Source organism: Megalopta genalis, chromosome 5, assembly GCF_051020955.1.
Source record: "Megalopta genalis isolate 19385.01 chromosome 5, iyMegGena1_principal, whole genome shotgun sequence".
Taxonomy (NCBI): domain Eukaryota; kingdom Metazoa; phylum Arthropoda; class Insecta; order Hymenoptera; family Halictidae; genus Megalopta; species Megalopta genalis.
In genome coordinates this window covers 27,879,368-27,900,171 of record NC_135017.1, presented here as the reverse complement: position 1 = coordinate 27,900,171, position 20,804 = coordinate 27,879,368, and the positions used below count along the sequence as shown (strand labels likewise).

At 35.7% G+C, this 20,804-nt stretch overlaps 1 protein-coding gene across 4 annotated transcripts in view; it reads right to left on the bottom strand.

Annotated features, from left to right (window-relative positions):
* LOC117222459 (Mitochondrial calcium uptake 3) overlaps nucleotides 1-20,804 on the bottom strand; it is a 43,280-nt gene that overhangs the window by 14,583 nt on the left and 7,893 nt on the right. For all 4 annotated transcript variants that reach the window (XM_033474159.2, XM_076522142.1, XM_076522143.1 and 1 more), the window contains exons 2-3: nucleotides 2,958-3,099; nucleotides 1,510-1,620 (exon numbers count right to left, since the gene is read on the bottom strand). In XM_033474159.2, the coding sequence (XP_033330050.2) occupies nucleotides 1,510-1,620; nucleotides 2,958-3,099 (253 nt within the window). The remainder of the gene's footprint in view (nucleotides 1-1,509; nucleotides 1,621-2,957; nucleotides 3,100-20,804) is intronic.

Genomic DNA, 20,804 nt, shown 5'->3' with positions numbered 1-20,804 from the left:
CAATCAATAATGCATTTCTGAATTCTTCTTTAAAGGTGCAAACAATGGGATTTCAGTTTATGGATAAGAAGTAAAGGTAGAAGAGAGGGTTCACACAAAAAGGCATCTATTGATCTAGGAGGTTTAAGGCGGATATAAAAGCAATTGATATAATAATACATAGTTCAAACTTCATCCGTCCCTCATTTTCTCAATTTAACTTGTTTCTTGGTATCGAATCGTCACAATGATAGGAAATCACCGTTACAGAAAGACTGATAGTTAACTTTACAAAGCCCTCGTTTGAAAGCGGAAACCGAAGACTGGATTAAATAAGTTTGAAATGAGATGATTAGCGTCGCTCGCAACTAGACCGCGGATTTTATGTAAAATCAATTTTCATTCGATCGAGTATTTTTTCAATAGCGTCGAAATTGTATTCGTTATCTTCATTCGAATAAACTTTTGCCGAACTCTGATTGGAGGAGATATAACTTCACGTTTCGTTTTCATGTTTGAAGTCAAAGATCATTTCAGAGTCAAGTCATTATACATGTCTCAATGTATTTGTATGTCAGCAACACGATGCAATAATAAAAAATATGCATTGATATAAGTGATCTTGAAGAAAAACTACTTTTTGCAACGTATTCGTCTCTTGAAATCAGTCATATTCCATATAAAACACATTTTTGCAACATCACTATTGGAGGAGATATTTACGTGGACCATTCTACGTGTACAGCTCAGTGATTGGAAAATGAATTGACAATATTTGGGTAAATAAAATATTAAAATTAAGCCTACGATTAGGCAACAAGCTGCGTCGTTTTAACCCCTTCTCGTACCATTTTCTTTACAATTACGATAATTAGAACATTTTCGATCGCGATCATTTCTTAGAAGAAAAAGAAATTTTATATTTTGTGTGTGTTAATATCTACTTGAATGTTGAAATATTGGTGACAAGAGAATAGAATCTGATTACGACCTAACGGGTCATTCTAGTGTGAACTTTTGAAAGAATCAATTTTTTTGCATATTCTCAAAGAATATATCTTCAAGAATACATCTTTCTCTGGAACCTTACATACGAACTCTTAAAATTAACAAAGTTACGGTTGTTTGAAAGCCGCGACGACCATATGTCATTATCGATTATACTAAACTTTAACGGCCGGAATCGTGGATACCGTGGGACGTCCTCTTTTAAAAGCGACTATGTTCGAGAGTACGCAGTGCCACTGATTTGAACTGTTTTTTGTTCCAAAAAATTTTAAAACGTCGTTGAAACAGGTACAAATAAACCTTGTCAATTTGACTGAAAAAAGGTATAATAGTCCCTTTGCAAAAAATTCCCTAACGAAGTTAAAAACACGCGCACTTCACGCTAGAATATCCCCTTGAAGGAACGGAACAACATTCATATCTAACAGCTTATTACTGGAAATCTTCCACCACGAGTCTGACTCCTTAAAGCACGGCAAGGTGTTAAACCGATCGTCGGCGAGTAAAAATATCTCAACTCACCCTTGTCCCGCAAGTTTCTTAGCATATGCGGACTTCCATGACGCAGCGTGGGGATGGAATTTCTCATCACATCGAGCTCCTTGTCACTCAGCACACGTCGCTTCAGTCTCGCTGAAACGCCACAGATGCACAATTTATTTTTACAAAAACGGCCGATCAAGGAATCGTGGTATCACTGGGTCGTCGTTCCCAGTTTACGTTTGGATTCGTGAGTGCATCGTCAAAACAAAGTAAAACTCTGCTGGGAATTACTTCTATGTAAATGTGCATCGGCTCGCGTGACGCGGCGTACCGAAATAAAACTTTCGCAAGGTGTCCAAGGACTTGTTAAAATTAATTCCACGTTCATCGATAGACCAAGTCGTTAGCGATTTACAAATCAATCGAACCATTCACGGTCAATGAAACCGGATTCGCGATGCTTTCGCGCCGCAACGATAAGCTTCCTTCTTGCTCGACGGAGTTCATACTTTTCTAATTTCACGATTGCCTGGTAATAAATTCGTTCGTAAGTGGTCGATAGTGGTAGCGGAAAGAAAAAGGTTGACATTGATGGTCGCAAAAACGATCGTTTTTCATCGCGATGGCAGCTAGTCCGCCTACCACGGAATCATGGGCTTCGCGAATATGCCGCCGTGGGCAGAGTTGGGTATCGTTTAACTAAATGTTCATTTCAATGATTAGGCTCGTTGTTTAGACAACGATAATTACTTACCAGTTATATAGATCCAAATAAATTATTCAAAATAATATAGTTTATTTCTTACTTATAAATACAATTTTAATTGTTATTTATTAATTATCATTTAATTGTTTACTGTTTATTTATAGATTGCGGATTTTATGCATTTATGATACAAATTAACAGATCGAGTATAAAGCAGTGAAAAACATTCAAACAATTTAAAAAATACAGTTGCATTCTTCTCAAATTATTAAAATTATTAAAGAACGAAATCATCCTCTACCTGGACTATTTTAATTTTTATTTTATTTTAATACATTGACATTTCAAGCTTTATACTATTTTCAATTGCAACTACTCTATTTTGCCATAAATGCATAAAATCTGCAATTTCGTGACGAGGTACGAAGCGTTTAAGACACACGTGGCGGTGCTCCTTTGTAAAAATAAAATGTTCACGCTTCTACGAGCAAAAATTTAACCATTTACTCGCGCAAATTCCCCCAAAACGATATGTTGAAACATTTTCTACGAAGCTGAATCATCGCGTACGTCTGAAAAGCTTCGTATACCATCACGAATGATAATCATGGTTATCCATCCTTCAGGTGGTTCGCCTTTGCTTTTCGGGATCGTACGGTAATGGGCGTCATTAATATACGTTGCCTCGAATTATGAGGGCATTTGTTGTCAAAGACAAAGCGAGTTATTATCGCTGGCCGGCGCCACTATTGCTGACCGTGCAAATTTATTTAATACTCACGTCTGGGTTCGGGTTCAACAACACTGTCGAGGAAGTCCTGGGGCGTCATGTACAGTTGCCCGTCATATTCCACCGATGCAAATTTTATAAATCTTCGTTCCCGCATCATCAGCTTTACTGCCTTTTGTGTCTCATCGTCTCGCTGTGCACAGTCAAACGAAGGGAAGCGTGCCAATCGTCAATTTGTTGTGTGAAATTTACGGTCCGGCGACAGTGGGCTATTTGCGCGATTTCGCTGGCCAAAATTATATTTCTCAGTGAACGTGTCTAAATTACATCCACAATTTTGTTTATAGTATTTATATATTCTATCTATTTATAGTATTTTAACATAGTGGGAATCATTTTAAACATTAAGAAACAAATATTATTACTTTTTGCATTGTGCGAAGGCTATGTAACTATTAAAAGATATGTATAATAAACTAAAAACAATCGAAAGCAACCTAAAGATCATGAAAAACGATGTGAAATTATTAAAAAGTATTAAAAATTATTAAAGACTATTGAAGAAACTAGAAACAATTAAAAATTGTTCAGAACAATTTTATACTTTTGTTTTGTCTCATTGAATAAGTCACAGCCTTATACATGTAATGTCAAAGTCGTATTGAAATATCTTGACAGCTAATTCTTTTTGTATTTTCATGGGTTTCCAGTAATGCAAAAAGGAACGTCGGAACTCGCTTGCAAGTCTAAAACTCTCTTTCATGAAAATTCTTCAAATCGGAAATATCGCAATAAATAATAGGTGATCTTTAAACTCGAATAATTTTAAGCGGCCACACAATAAGAAAGTGAAAAGTAGAAAGTGTCAGTAAAGAAAAAATGAGCAGACCATCTTCATTACATATAAATGATACTAATAACCGTGCGATATTTCAGAAACGAGAAAACAGAAATGTGAGTTGCCATAAAAGACTTTATTTTCAATGCCGAACAACGCTACGTGAGTACATAAATAAAAATAATAATACTGATTTCTTTATATATTCTAATAACTCAGAAAATTTTTCAACTTACGCAAGAGATTTGAAAAATCGTATTTTAGCCAGCTTTTTCGACCTAATACTCCACTGTGCGGCGTCCAAAAGTATGTACATTGCAGCATATTTGTCGTCATTAGACTGCGGATTTTTATGCAAAATAAAAATTGTCTATTATAGTACATAATTGTTAATATGATTATTAAAAATAAAAAATATATTTCTCCTGTTGATAAATATAGCATATTGGAAATAATGTATCAATATCCTGAAACTCTCCTAATGTTTTTACTAGTTTATATTTCACTTACTCATTTTTGTTGCGAATGCATAAAATCCGCAGTCCAATCACAATAGTTTATAAGATTCGATAAATGGATTTAATAATATTGCATTTTTATAACGTGATAATTAACATGAAACAATTGTAGCTAAATTATTGTAGCTAAATTGTGATGTAAGTAGCATGAGGATCATGGTGATAAATTATACGGTGCATTCGAACTAGCAGGAATAGTCTTCTATCGTACAAAAGAGGAGTTAAGTAAAACTGTGTTTTTTCTTCTAATAGATTAAATAAATTGAACATAGTAGAGGTCTTATTCATTGTGAGTATATATAATATTACATACTAATCTCGAATTTTGCATAAATCTTCTTTATATCTTTGAATTAATATTACATTTTAGTATTTTACGACAAAAACTATATAATCCTTTCAGTAAAAGGAAACTGAATATTTGAGGCACCTTTTATGCCGCACATTTCATTTATATATTTATTCTGTGTGTCCTATTCATAATCTTGGTAACAACATTAAAAATTGAATTTGTTTAATTACTATGATTAAATACCCGATCGAATGCAATAAATAAAAAACTCATTCGAAAGCAACAGCACTTCATACAAGAGAAAAAAGGAAAAATATTACTTTTAACCCTAACAAAATTAATTGCGATTTCAAATTACGTGTGATTAGAATTTTCAATTACATGCATGATATAGTTACAAAACAAGCATAATTTTATTATAGGAACATTCACAATTTTTGAGACGACGGTAATGTCCCATTCAAGACAGTTTTCTCCTATTTCGCCATAACCATTTTTCCCATAAATGCATCAAATCGGCAAACCTGTTATCAAAATCTACGAATGGAAGTAAATGTATCTGCGCAAGAAATAAGAATTGCCTCCTTCCACTAGCGAAATTATTGAAGACAAGGAAGTCGATGTGAACATGTAGGAAATAAAACGCAGAGGGTTGAACAGGTCGAAGACGTTTCAATCACCATGAAGCAGAGAGCCAAGAGTGCCAGGCGAATGCAACGCCGCCGGAAGTTCTCCTCTAACTCGCCGGCATCCGGCGTGTCGCATTATTTCAGCATTCAGGCTGGACGAAACGAAACGAAACGAAACGAGACGGGACAAGAGGGAAAGAATCCTGAGGGATTGTGTACGCAAACGTCGACGAGGATAACTCATAATCAGTTCCCCTGAAACACGGCACGGCGAGCGAGTCCGCGGGTCGCGCGTTCCAACAATTTCGCGTCCCGGGAACGAACGATTCAATCTGCGCCGGCGAGATCGCAAATTCATGTCGTTACAGGACCGTTGCGCGCATATCTTTCACGGCTTAACTGCGGCTTACGTCGCGAAATACGCGGCAGACGCGAATCGCCTTGCTGGTGTAGGTGAACGCTTAGGTAGGAGGAAAGTAATCGGCCACGAGGTGGGCGTGCTGGCTCCCACGAGAGAAGCCAACAAAAGGGCCTCGCCCTTCTAGAAATTCGACAATCTCTCATAGTCGTGTTCCTATGGTGTATCGGCATGCGGCAGTCCCACCTCTACGGTTGTCTCGCTGAATCGGCGCGGTCAGAGAGAAGAGGATGTTGAAAAATTGACGAATTTTTAATACGTCAGACACGCGACGATTTAACACCTAACTTAATATTCGAAATGAGTTCAAAATTAACCCCTCGCTATACCATCAGACTTGGGTAAAAATATTTGAATAAGTATTGTTTGTATGAAATAATATTTCAAGATTTATTTGTCGTCACAGAGGAAAATGATTAATTCAAGTAGTATTTTCTTAAGATGTACTGGAAATAATTATTTGAAATAGTATTTTTTTAAGATGTATTGGAGATAATTATTGGAAATAGCATTTTTAAGATGTACTGGAAATAATGATTTGAAATAGTATTTTTTTACGCGATGAAATAATTATTTGAAATAATATCTTCTTAAGATATACTGAAAATAATTATTGGAAATAATATTTCATGTGTCTAAGTTTCTGTTAATTATTTGAACTTCTACTTCTTATGATTAACATTTATTATACAAAGTAAAGACATAGAAAATGTACAAACATATATTGAAAAATAAGCTTCCTCTTACATTTCTATTAATTAATGAATGTAATTGGAACGTTTAACATCTGGTTACATTAATGATGTACGTATCTCAAATAATATAAAAATTGAATAAAAATATTTATTTATTTTTCCAATTTATCTCGATTTCGTAAGATTTTTATTATATAACTTGCTTCACTGATACGATTTATTCTAACATTTTCCATGAAAGAGTCTCTAAAGTTTGTAGAATTGTAAATGAAGAATTTATATTTGAATTGCGATCGCTCGCGCGCGCGCGCGGTAGAGACTTTTTATTTTGCACGAAGATCCGCAGTGTAGTTATGAAAAGTTTCTGGTTTCAAATGACCATAATTAGACGGCGGATATAACTGATTTATGTCAAGAATAATTAAGAACAATTTTAAACAGTAAACAAATTAAGGGAATTGAAGAATATCTCGGTATTATTCTCAATTTATTAAAATTGTTAAGAAAAGAAAACAATTTCTACCTAGGTAATGTTTGTTGCAATTCATAAAAAAAAACATCTTTACTTTGCATAAACATCCGCAGTCTAGCCATAACTTCGAAACGAGACGCGACGATAGAATCAATGGATCATGAATTTCAATTGTTATAAATTAATCGACCGGTATGCAAATTTCTGCATACGTCTACAGTGTACGGAACGTAATCGGCTGACTGGGTCGTTGCGAATTACACGTGTAAGTCGAGAAAAAGCCAAAAGCGTTCATTAGAGATAAAAATAAGACTTTTATCTCTCGGCGAGATACATCGCCGAGATAGCCAATCAAGGCGAGAGCGCAAATATCGCATTGTCGTTCGGATCAACAATGTTATTACATCAGACGATGATTGTTATCCGTATCGATGCAGTTACAAGGCCCATTCTCCTTAAGCCGTGCGGCATGTGCACGCCGCGCCAATGATTCTTGCCGTTTGACCATAGACCCGCCCACATAAACGCGGCAGAAATCATTCGAGCAGTATGCAGAAGAACGTATAGGCGTGCAAAATCACCTTAAGGATCGCCGGTAGTCTTATTGTTCGACGCATTTCCATAAGCGCCGCCGTAATCGGATACAGCGTCGTCCGCAAAACTCTGTCTGGCCATAGATCATTCATTTTCCGTGATAAATCGTTCTTACAATGATTTGCACTCGTAATAGTCGCTTTTCATCGTAATTGATTCTTAACATTTAGGACACAAATACAGATATAGCGAAAACACTGGGAGCATTAACGATTACTATTATGCTACTCTCAACTATAGTCAGTGGACGAGTGACATTTTTTCATAGCTTTATGGTTATGTGTTCCTGGGAACTGTTAATTAATTTAATGTCAATACGTATTTTATAGTATTTATTCGGTACTATGTATTCGTTACATAATAATAAAAATTAATGCTTCACCAAAATTATTCTCAAATGTATAAAATTTTAAGCATTATTATTATTACGTATATAATTAAACTCATTAAGAGAAGAAACACATTTTTATTGGATCTGGACATCGATAATGGTTACGAATAATCGAAACAAATTCCGTTCAACCATTCAAACTGGTTACCAAATTAAATTTCTTTCACTAATTATAGCTACTGTAGCAACGAAAAATTTCAATTAATCATAATGATCGTTCCTAACAAAAATCGTTTAAAACAATGATCATTAATTCTTAGTCTTAATTAATTAGTCTTAATTCTTAGTCTGGCAGTTGCGACGTCTGGTTTTCTTAGACAGCAAGAAAAGAGGCCAGTTCTCATCTCCTGATGGCCGATGTTGAGGCAGTCTGCATCTCCGGAATGTCGCGTTTAGTAGCAAAAATCTTTTGTTTCCCGAAGAATGCATTTTTATGGTGATCCAGCGTCCGGAAGCAGTTTTCCGCGGCGAGATGGAAAAACACAAGGGACCGTTCTAGGTCCGCAGCCATCGTCTATGGAGTTTCTTCGGAGCGTGTTAATCCGTGGTCAAGGTCAGCGATGGGACGAAGTCGGTACAACCGAAGGCTCTTACGAAATAACCTTCGCCCCGGCGCGGCGTATCCAGGGACACGATCTCACGATCCTTCATTCAGAAATACATCAGTGACAGAGGCGACCGGGCCCGGTCTCTCTCTCTCTCTCTCTCTCTCTCTCTCCCTCGCGAGGGAAAGATATTTCCGCGAGAATGAATTTACGCGACGGCACACCCATAAATCGTTCCGTTTCTTTCCGTGGTTAATGCGCGGCGCCGGCGATTTATGGGATACCAAACGCCGTTAGGTCTAATCTTCTCGTTAGAGAGTCGAAAGAGCACCGAAGGTGCCGGTGCCTTTGTGCCGATCGCTACCGGGTGAACTGGAGGACCACCGTGGCTGCACGCTTTGGAAATTAGGCCTCCGGTTACGTGGCCGGATAAATGAAATTCTTCCTCTTCGACTTTCATTTGCTCCTTTAACCCCTTGCGTGACCGATCGAAATTTTAACTACACTTTTTTGCTTCTTCAGGGAATAGCTGGCTTGGTCATTCTCTAGGGTAAAACAGGGATAGACGGTGATCCCTTATTAGAGGTCGCATTGTTTCGTGAGATTCTTTCCTTTGTTTATAATCGGACTGCGGATTTTATGCGTTTGTGACGAATATGAGTAGATCGAGTTCAAAACAGTGAAAGTATTTAAATAATTTGAAAATGCTATTGCGTTAGTTTTCACGGAATAAAATAATTGACACTGGATCGCGAGAATCGCAGATTTGTCCCGATTTTTGACACTTTCGACCGGTGACTGTTAACTAACGTTAATCGATTTCGATGAAATCTTCAGTATGCATATAAGTTACCAGGATCTACGAAACGCATTCTTTAAATTTTCATCAAAGGCTCAGATAAAGAAGGTTTTTTTTATCTTTTCTTGCTCGTTCCAAGTAATAACAAATTAAAAAAAAAGTAGTATAGTCATCGTTTAGAAAACTAGTCTCCCTGTCATCTAAACAAAATTGAAGTCATTTGAACCAGTTTTGATAAAATTATTCCGTTTGAAAAGTTGCTAACATATTTCCGACGGAGAATGTAGTACCTTTTAATAATTTATTTAGAACAACTCATGGAGTAACTTACTTAACATTAAATCTACTGCGATCAAAATGATCGTTTCCTCATTTTACAATTCTGCAAAGTTTAGAGACTCTTTCATGGAGAATGCTTAAATAAATTAGATTATTGGAGCAAGTATTACAATTTTATTCTATTAACGTAATATCAAATGTTATATTAACATTTTGTTGTTTGTTATCGTGATTATCGTTAAAATAAACGAAACTGACGGTATTCCGGACAAGTTCGATAATTTAGATCCTTACCCTAGTATTATGATATTATTATATTATCTTAGTATTATTATGTTATATAATAACCCTACCCTAGTATTGCTACTTTTTAAGTGATAGGATTCTTAGGACTGAACTCTTGGTCTGAACGATCCGATATGACAGGCATGTTTCGCATAGGAAGTGTGACAGTGGAGGGCTAAATAAAAATTAATTCTTTCTTTTAATAATTTTAATAGATCAATAATAGCGCAACAATATTTTTAAATTCTTTCGGCATTTTCACAGTTTTGTATTACAACTATCCACTTTTATCACAAATACACAAAAGTGACTGTCTACTCACGATGCTCTCCAACATGTGCACAACACTTACACAAAACACTGAGACTATTGGACAAATTTAATGATTTGATTATATCATTTATGACTCATTAAAATTATTCAAAACGGAATTAAATGTTTATGCGGTTTCTGTTTCTTGCAACGGACGCACAAAATTTATATTTTGCACAAAGCTCTGCGATCTAGTTATGAAACGACCATGTACATATTTCAAGTTTAGAACATCCCCCCCCCCATTATGTTCTTCAGATTCCAGATATTTGTATTCCCAGCGATTTTTGTTCATAACCAGCCAACGAAGCAGTCGATCTACACGTTGATCATTGAACTCTTTCGTCGCAAATCCATTGATCGAATGCTCCGAATTTGTCTGGGTACGATTCAACTAAGTGGCACAGAAATTACCACGAAACGCAACAGCACAAAGTTTCTCGCCACGTTTCTCGATAAAGTCGCCACGCTGCCGAATACGATTAAAAGAAAATTCGCGTAGGATGAAATTTCATCCGCGTCGTGCTTTAACTATGAAGCCGATTATAGGCACTTTAAATAACTGACAAGGTATAAATCATTGATCGCTAGTTTTCCTTGCTCTAAACCACTCATCTGGGGGCAGCTCTCTTAAAATTAGTCTTGGCGATACAAAATCAACGACCAATAATAAGCAGTAACTACCTCATTCTCTATGGTGCACGTCGTTATCCCTTGGTCCCAACGTGTCCTTAATAGAACCAGCTAATTTAAAGCAAACATACAACCGGATCACACTGTTATTTATAAACGGTTCTGCAACACAGTTTGCCTGGCGATCTTTATAATACCGGAGGATCATTAAAAAGCAACACGACGTCCAAGGAGAAAAGTACAAAGCGGAGAACAGCGGCAATGCTGAATGAGGAATAATCCGTGCAGAGTCCTATCACTGTGGTTACCCTAATTTCCAATGGTCTTGGCATCTTAGCTGCGTCATTTCCTTGGATAATGTGTCTTCTCAGACGCTTTTACAAGACAGTTGCTTACAAGCAATCGCTAAAAAGGAGAAGCAACGGAGAAGAACGACGAAGAAAAATATGAAATGAGGATCAGAAGTGTCTCTCTGAGTGAGGAACATTCACACCGAACCCTGTCACTATGGCTACCCTAACTTATCCGGATAAGTGTTACTTAAGATGTCTCTATTACACAGTTGCTTCTGAATACTATCATGCCAAAGGATCTTTGAGAAGAAGGAATAATAGAAGATGAAAGAAGGAAAATATAAAATGAGGCTTTCACGGTACAGTACAGTTCGTGTTATCTGCATAAAGGATTTTTAATTGATCAGCTGAACAATTAAGAAAAAAACAGGAAGGAGGGAACTCCTAATTGGGTTCATGTGGTGGTCTTTACCCCTGTTGATGTTATTTGGATTTTTCATTATCTCCAATGTTCCTCTGTATAGATAACCCTCCTATGATACGGTGGGTGGGTTCCTAAAAAATGCCGTGTTGTGTGAAACCTTGTTATTAGGTCTACCGGAAAGTTCTGTCCGATAGTGTCACTTCAAGTTTCAATCCATATGCACATGTTGATTTGAGACATATATGACTATCTCTCTTTATCATTGCATTTACACACATGTACACTCCTAAATAAACTGAAACAAAGATGTCTCATGTCATTATTAAGTGAGACGCGATCGTGAAAACATGGCTACCGATGATAATGCCAGACCACATGCTGCTTTGGCGACTCGTCAGAAAATCGCAGAGCTAGGCTGGGAAATTCTGTCACATCCGCCATACTCCCCAGACCTAGCACCCTCCGATTATCACTTGTTTCTCTCTTTGCAAAACTTTTTACAGGAAAAAATATTTAAAACTGAAGCTGATGTCAACCAAGCACTAGTTGAGTTCTTCGGCTCTAAAAATAAATCATTTTTTAAAAATGGCATTTACAAGTTGCCATCACGCTGGCAAGAAGTCATAAGTAACGATGGAAAGTATATTCTACAATAAATATTATATTTATATATAATATAATATTTATATTATATTTATTTTATATAATATAATATTTATATTATATTTATTTTATATAATATATAATAATATATAATATAATATATATAATATAAATATATAATAATATATAATATAATATATTTATATAATATTTATTTTATAATATTATATTCTACAATAAATGTTATATTTCAATTCAAAAACGGACAGAATTTTCCGGTAGACCTAATATATGAGACCCAGAGCCAGTACAAAAAGGAGGCTTATTAAAAACAAACATTTCTTTTTAATTCCATATAAGCAACTTAAGTTTTATTAAAAGTATAAATGTATAACACAAAACGAAAAAGAAAAACAACAAATATTATTTTCATTTAATGTAACCTTAATTCAATAAATTTCTTCTTCGTCACTACTCAAATAGAACAATCAAATAGTACAATCAAACGAGGACGTTTTTTCGGTTGAACGATGTCACCTTCACATTCTGAAACTTCTTCTTCATTCAGATTTTGTCAACCTTCTATCCTCTTTAAAAAATCTGTAATTTTGGTTGGTTTGCTGGTTCTTACAAGGCCATTGTAGATTTTTTGATACGAAGATAAACAATTTTGCAGCTCCCTTTTGAATTTTCGGCTTCTTTCAGCAGAAATATTTAGCGGTATATATTTATATACCCTTAATTATGATAATTATATTTTTACGTGAAAGCACTATAGTTCATTATTCCTTCCCGTCGTTTATTTTAAGATAATTTAGTTTTTAAATATGTTAAACAAAAACCATGCTATCCAGTGCTGTAGAAGTACAGTGTCGTACAAAGGTTTTCGCAATTTTCTTATCGTGTTAAAGCGAAACAGTGTTATAAGTTGCAGTGCAATACGAGGGTTCCCGCAATTTATCCTATCGTGTTTAGGGCGAAACCATGTTATAGGATGTCATGTTGTAGGAAGGCTACCTGTACTCTCATAGGGATTATCCCTTAGTTTCGGCTATGACTTCAGCTCCGTTAAAGCGTGCTGTGTGTCCTGTTTTCAATGTAGTGTTTTGCTACATTTGATTGAATGTAACCCAATCTTTTTCATTGATAAACAATGAACCGGAACGTGGACCATAATGTTCAGTGGAACAGCACCAGGCACATACCAGTATCAGTGTGTCTTTGATTTCCTGACGAAGCTAACAGTAATGCTTTTAAAACGTTGTGAAAATAATTCCACCAGGACACGCCTTATACCAGAAATCCTTGACAGTAAGAACAGCATAATAGAAGTGATACTGAAAGAGGAATATCCACAAAGAGTGCAATCACTGTGGCTGATTCAATTTACAAAGGTCCTGATGCCGCAAGATTTTCTCAAATGATGCGTCCTTTTGGATGCTACAACACAGTCGCTTGCCGATTCCTATAATACCGAAGGACTTTTAAAAAGCAACAGAATATCGAAGAAGAAAAATAGAAAATGAAGAACATAAGTGATGCTGAATGAAGAATATCTGCACAGAGTATTGTCAGTAAACTGCGGATTTTTGTCTCAGTTAATTGCAAGAAACGCAAGTCTTTCTTCGTTTAATCATTTTATTAAGTTCCATATAATAGAAAGATAATCTCAGATTCTTCTAATGACTCGACAGTTTTCTATTTGCCGTAATCGTTTTTGTCAGAAATTCATAAAATCCGCAGTCTAATTATCACCGTGGCTAGCCCAATTTTGAAATGTTTTAATACACAACGTTAACCTATCCAAATAATGTGTCCTTTCGGACGCTTTTGCAGTACAATTGCTAACCTCTGTAACATCTAAAGAGTCCCTAAAATTGAAGATCAATAATGAAGATCGGAGAAGACAGATATGAAATAAGGAAAAATTACTGCTGCGAACGTTGAATATTGTTACAGAGTCCTATCACTGTGACTAATCCGATTTCCAAAGGTCCTGGTGCCTCGGTCGCCACCATTTCGCAGATAACTCGCCGCTTCGGACCGCCTAGCAGCTGATGATCCCACCGCCGCTGGTCTCAGCAGTCGAAGTCGGTGTTAATTTAAGCAAGATCATGCTCGTCCGATCAATATTCCGGACAAGTCGGTTGGTAACCTGGTAGCTGCGTGATGCCGGTTTAACTAACGTCTGTTGGCACATCCTCGCGTGTCTACCGGCCCCGCGGAGGGGTGTTAGGATGGCATGTTAGCGGTCCAGTGTAATGACAGGAGCGGTGAACATTATGCTAAGTGCAAGGCATCCGACTTCCTTCCTTTTTGTCCGTTCCATCGGTCCTGGGGACCTCTTCTTTCTTTTCTCGGCGAGGATATCTCCGCCATGGCGCGGCGCGGTGCGACGTGGTGATTAAGGCCCGTTTCATCCGCACCCGTAAACAACCGTGCCTGGCCCCTTCTCACCCCTCTTGACCTCGCCCCTCGCACCGACTCCCTTTCGCGCCGCGGTTGTTATACATAGTTTTCAATGAAGAAGCACGCGACGAGATTCTCACCCGCGGGAACGATTCTCTGCGGGTTCTTTTACCCTCTTCTAGCTAAATCGATAGCCGCGAGATACGATCGTATCTTCGACAGATCGGGTCTTCGAGGAGTCTTGAAGTGATTCGATCGCTGGGCGATGCTTTGCTTGTTTCGACATGGCTTTTTGTGATGCGGGAGCACTACCATGAATTGAACGCTTTTATTTAGGATGAGATATAACAGAAAAACTAAACGACCTAGGGTAAGTGTATCAATTGCTGTGCCTATTAACCAGCTAGCTGGTTACGCCCACTTTTCAGAACACGCAGCTATATGCGTCGCGAGAATCAAGCGAGTATACTCGTCAAACACAGATGAAGTGTCGCCGTTAGAATATTGAGTAAAAAAGACGGTTTTATTTTATAAAATTAGCAATTTTATTACTAATATTTACTTGTTCACTTAACATTAACATATACTATATACATAATACATGAAAAACGCAGGAGAAATCAAATATTTATAAAAGTTAAAGATTCAAGTTGCTGCTGTAGGGTGGAATTCGTTAAAGCAAGGAACGATGCAAGATGGTACTTTGCACATCGAACATGAATATCGTGAATTATTCATATCATTATTCGTATGTTTTATTTGTTTATTTTATTCTGGCCTGGCCTGAAAATATTCTGAGAACATGTTTTTGTTTTCACTAAAATTACAGTTTTAATAGCTGATTCTAAATACCGTGCTTCAATCACTGCGCTCAGAGAGTTCTGGGTAAATAATCCTATAATAAAAATGTCAAAATATTAGATATTCCGTATCGAATTATTTAGCATAATTTATTATTTATGTTCCAATACTTACGATATTATTCAAAAAAGGAAAGAAAATCACGTGTAACGTACACGCATTTCACGGACCAAGAAAGTAAGGTTAGATGTAACAGGTGGTTTGCCACGAGAGGCAATTTGACCGAGTTTTACGAATGTAACAGTTTAATCTGTGTTGTCTTTTGGAAAGCATCATTTTTGTATCTTTTTCATCTTTATTTACAACATGATTCTTAAGTCTCTTGCCAAGATTATTCATCGTACCTATTCGTTTCTTGATACCATTCACCAGTCAAATGCTATATAAAACCTTTTTTTTCAAATGCTATATAAAACATCACTATTGGAGAAGACGTTTAGTTGGCAATGTTTACGCGGATTTCTTTAATGATTTCAACGAGACGAAAATAACGCATACACGCCTTTAAATACGTTTAATATTTTCGTTGTTTTAAATTTCATCTACCTATTTTTATTACATATGCATAAAATACGCAGGCTAATAATTACAATATAAGTGCACGAAGCGGCTGTGATTATTACCACGTATATTTTTATGTACGTTTTCAAAGCGCAATTTCGCGAAGAACAAAGCAAGAGTCCCAGCATTATATTATTTTCATCGGAGTTCTCACTCTGGTTTGCACAAGGAAATCACAGGTTTCGCTTCGTCCACAGTTAACGGGCCGTTAATTTGCGGGAAAAAATCGTTGATACCGGACACATAAATATTTTTTGTTGCTTTTACTGCGTTATTCTGTAGCAACGAGGATAATAATAATTTGTACGAATGAAAACACGACGAAAACTTCACGCCTGGCACCTGAAAATGAAAGGTACGCGCGGCTGATCGCTGACCACCAGGAAACCACCCCAAACACCTGCCCGCTGTCTGTGCACTAATGTCGGGGATTCAGCTTAGCGTATAATGCAATGGTGACTTCTAGCGATGGAATGAACCACAACAACGAAACAAAACAGGCCTGAAGGGTTAATCAGATCAGGAACAGCGCTAGTTGTGAGCAGAACTTTGTTGTCGCTTGCATTTCTTGTTTGATCTTTTCTCTAAACTTTATTCGAACAAATCAACTCTTTCACTTTTTCTATTCGAACAGATGAAATCCTCCACTTTTTCTATTCGATCAAATGAAATCTCTGATTTTTCGTAATCGAACAAATCTCAAGTCTTTCACTTTTTGTAATCGAACAAATCAAGTCTTTCACTTTTTGTATTCGAACAAATCAAACCTTTCACTTTTTGTATTTGAAGAACTAAAATTTCTCAACTCGCCGTCACTCTAAAATTCTTCCTTTCATGCAGTATGATATATGCATTTATAATAGAGTGCTTTATTATACAATGAACGAGTGCTACGGCGAAGTTTTTCTCATTAAATCAAAGTGCTACAACGAATGCGAGGAAATATAATAAAAATAGAATTGATGACTCCATTTCTTCCTCTACTTTGTAATTTTTCATTTTACACATGTATCCAATGTATACAATTTAAATATAGTAAATTCAATTTATAGAATGCACATTTGCATGTCCTTATATTTATATATTCCATATTAATTTATCCAATTTTGTGTGAAATCATGGTATCCAGTAATAACTATACTGTATTCAATAATAACTGTATCCTATAACGAATGCATACTATAACAAACGAGGTTGATTGGAATTCGAATTAGTATTTATTTTAACAATTGCTAAAAGAGAAAACAAATTTTGACAGTTCCAATTCGGTAAATTCAAATATTTTGACATAACTTACGATATACTTGAGCCCATCACTAGTGATCACGGATCGATGTCCTTATGGTGAAGCACGGTGGCGGCGGCGCGGCGCCGAGATTGCGGTAGCAAATTGAAATCAGATAAGAGGCTTCCGTCGAAATAGTAGCTTCTCCCGACAAGGTATGTATTTGCATACGGAAATTTCGACACAAAAATCAGATTATCGATTTTCGCACGGTTAACTTCCAAGAATTTAGGGGAGGACTACCATGAAAGGGATACTTTTGTTTAGTATTCTATGACAAGAAATAATCGTTTCGATAAAAAAGAAACTAAAAAAAAATTAACATAAGCTTTCTGAATAAAAATATCTGAAAAATTATCTTAACAAATTTTCGGGACCCCATACCATACAACTTATATATAAAAAGTTTCTTTTTACCTTTAAAAATACTGCAGATATTCAAGGTGGTCAAAGTTATTGTTTCACCCTGTACATTTAACGCCAAGAATTATGTTTAAAACTAAATTTAATGAATATAAATATTCAATGAATGAATACAAATTTGAATAGAAAATAGTTTGAAAATTAATAGAAAATACTCGTTGCGCTGCGAGCTTGTAGGAAAGCATTTCTAGTCGGAAAATATAAAAGCAGTTCTCAATATTGAAGGGAAACGGTCGATCAGTTTCAGTGGCTCGTAAAGCATTTTCGCTGATTCAATGTTCATAGCGAACTAATGAAGTTAGATTTATAGGAACATAAAGCTGGTCAACGGCTCTCAACGATTTCAGTTTCCGAGGTATCCGCGTCGGTTTGGTCGATCACAAACGTGACTTTTGGGGATCTGTTAGGCGTAAATTTCACATCACGAGCATCTAATCGTCACCACGATTATTTTTATCGACAGAAATTCCTTTTTCCCACCCGTTCATTAAGAGAATTGAATTTTTTATTTCACACGTTATAGATACAGCAAAAAGTATAAATCTCAGAATCGGAATTATTAGACGACCAATGATAAAATATACCGTTCTGTGTGTAGTTCCACTTGGAGAGAAGAACGCGCTTATATCTTTACGGTTTTAATTTTATCGTTTCACGCTAAAACGTCAAGCTCAATCAGTAGGCCTTGATGAATGCACAGTCTTAGAACGATGATAGTGTAATAACTAAAACGGCTTCGAGAAAGGTTTTAGGGAGTTTGAGAGATTGGTCTCTTAGATATATGGAAGCTTAAATAAAAAGGTGAATCTTTACGAGTAGGAATTTCATTCTTTTTATGGAGGTGGAATTCTTTTATTACACTTGGCCATTCTTAAAGATTAATAGCATCTAATAGAATATAATCTAGTAATCTAAGGGAATAGTTTTACAGAATAAATTTACGCATTCTATGCGAATGAAATACGCATTTTATAAATTATGATTTAGAAGTTTCCCCAAATACTATAAAATCACCGCTTCAGCAATTTAATGTCTCGCAGCATTGCAATTAAATTATCCTTTAATTATTGAAGGCTTTGTTTTGTTATAGATAAGATAAAAGTACCTATTATGGTGTAAGATTAACATTCATTTTATTACAACTGAAAAGTATTATTATTGAATATTTCTACTACCGTTCGATACATTGATGTTTCTAAATAACGTAATGAACTTTGAAATATTTATTTGATACAAATTAAAAATGACACATATAAAATAGTAAAGTACGCGCGTGTACCTATTAAGAAATATCGTTTTCCCCTCATGTCCCTCTGTTCTTTATTCAATGTTTCTAAGTTTGAAATAAACAACACATTCATACATATTCTTAATTACAAGTATCAACTTGAATCATCTATTGAATTAAAGATATATTTTTTATTATTATATTTTTAAATTTATGCAGAAAGAGTTTAAATGAATAATAATTTTCTCTTTCATTCTTTTACATTTGTTAATAAGAATCATGTGTCTTATTAACAAATGTAAAAGAATGAAAGAGAAAATTATTATTCATTTAAACTCTTTCTGCATAAATTTAAAAATATAATAATAAAAAATATATCTTTAATACAATAGATGATTAATATAATAAAAATAATAAGAATCATATGTGCCTTAAACTACACAACATTAACATTATAAATTTAACCTAAACTGAAAAATTACATTTTCTCACTTTTCATTTTCTCTTCTGTATCTCATAGCATTAACATTATAATCTAAACTGCAAAATTATATTTTTTCATTTTTCATTTCCTTCTTTGTAGCTCGAGCATCTTTTGCTGAATCTTTTTTTCTCCTCGGCTAAATTTTCTTTTTCTTCCTGTAACTGTTCTTTTTCTTAAAGCCTTTTCCCGTTTTGTTATTTGTTGCTCATCTTTTTACTTACTCGTACGTAAGAAGAAAAAAACTTGTTTTATATATACATTATCTATACTTTTACACCGTAATGAAAAGAATTAAATTTGATTTATTTTTACTGTAAAAAGACGCAATTAAGAAAACCGCAAACGTGTTCAATGAACTGGTACAATAATACCTGTATTATTGATTGTCACATAACAGTATTTGTATGAGTGAATTTATAAAGAACAAAGTACAAAAATATAGGTAGAATTTTGACATCCACTTTCATACACTCTGTCTATTTTTTATTGTGTTGTTTGTGCCACTGTTTCAAGAAGAGTTCACAATTGATCGATGTTTCATAATACGTACTTCTACCTCATTGAGGGCTAGAATCGAATCAATATAATTTCGATAATAATACGAATATCCAGTGAACACATGGTTTAGGATACTTCTACATGTTCCATTTAAGACGTCCAAGGAATGCGTTTTGAAAATAGAGCAATGTGTACCGTAAGTCTTTAACACGTTCCGGTCCCGGTGGATCTATTGTTGTTTCAAGATAAGTGTGGAAAGTACATGAAATCCGATCTCGGAAACAGCAGTTTGAGAGATATATGAGGAGATAAGGATTATAAAAGCATAGTCAGGGTCGTGCAAAAGAATATTCCAACCCGGAGACAAACGTGCTAAAATCTGTCGCGAGTACAAGCCTGTGGAATTAAATTCACTCCGCCTATTAAATTTCTTTTCGACGAACGTGAAAATTTAATTCTTCGATAAACGTGATATACCAATATTCTCTGAGTAGTATATTTATTGAAATGGGGGGAATCCTAAAATAGAGTATGCGATCCTGGCTGCTGCGACACCAATCGGTGGCCTCTTCCTAATACTGCGATTTACGACCGCGGGCGGAGATCTGTTTGATCTTCCCGTGGAACGTATTAAACATTAAAAACAGCACAACTTTGACAGAAAGAACTTGCAGAATTAAAACCCATTCTCGTACTGAATAATGAAAATTCTTTGCTCGCATGCGCGTGGTACTCGTCGAATGAACTTCGATATTATGCAAACAGCATCGATGAAAATGGAATCTTGCACGAGGTTTCCATTGGCTGTCTAAGAAATCAGATTGTAATGCATCGAAATAACAGCATTCTGCTTAAGACGATTCCGCATCCTCGACACTCGACAATATCGAATGCTTCGTTTAAGCAGGTGTTAATGGAGAAGTAGAACTAAGTAGATTGAAAGCTATTATTGCACACGCGTGCAAACTCGGTTAAAAGAAATACTCGTACTCGATTCTGTTTAATTTGAATTCTTGGTTCATTCACCTGTGGAATCTCTAGTGCAGCTTTTATCTCAAATTATTTCGGAGATGGCTCGATGCCTGAAGAACACGAAAATAAAACGCGAAACCTAGATTTTAATTATTGT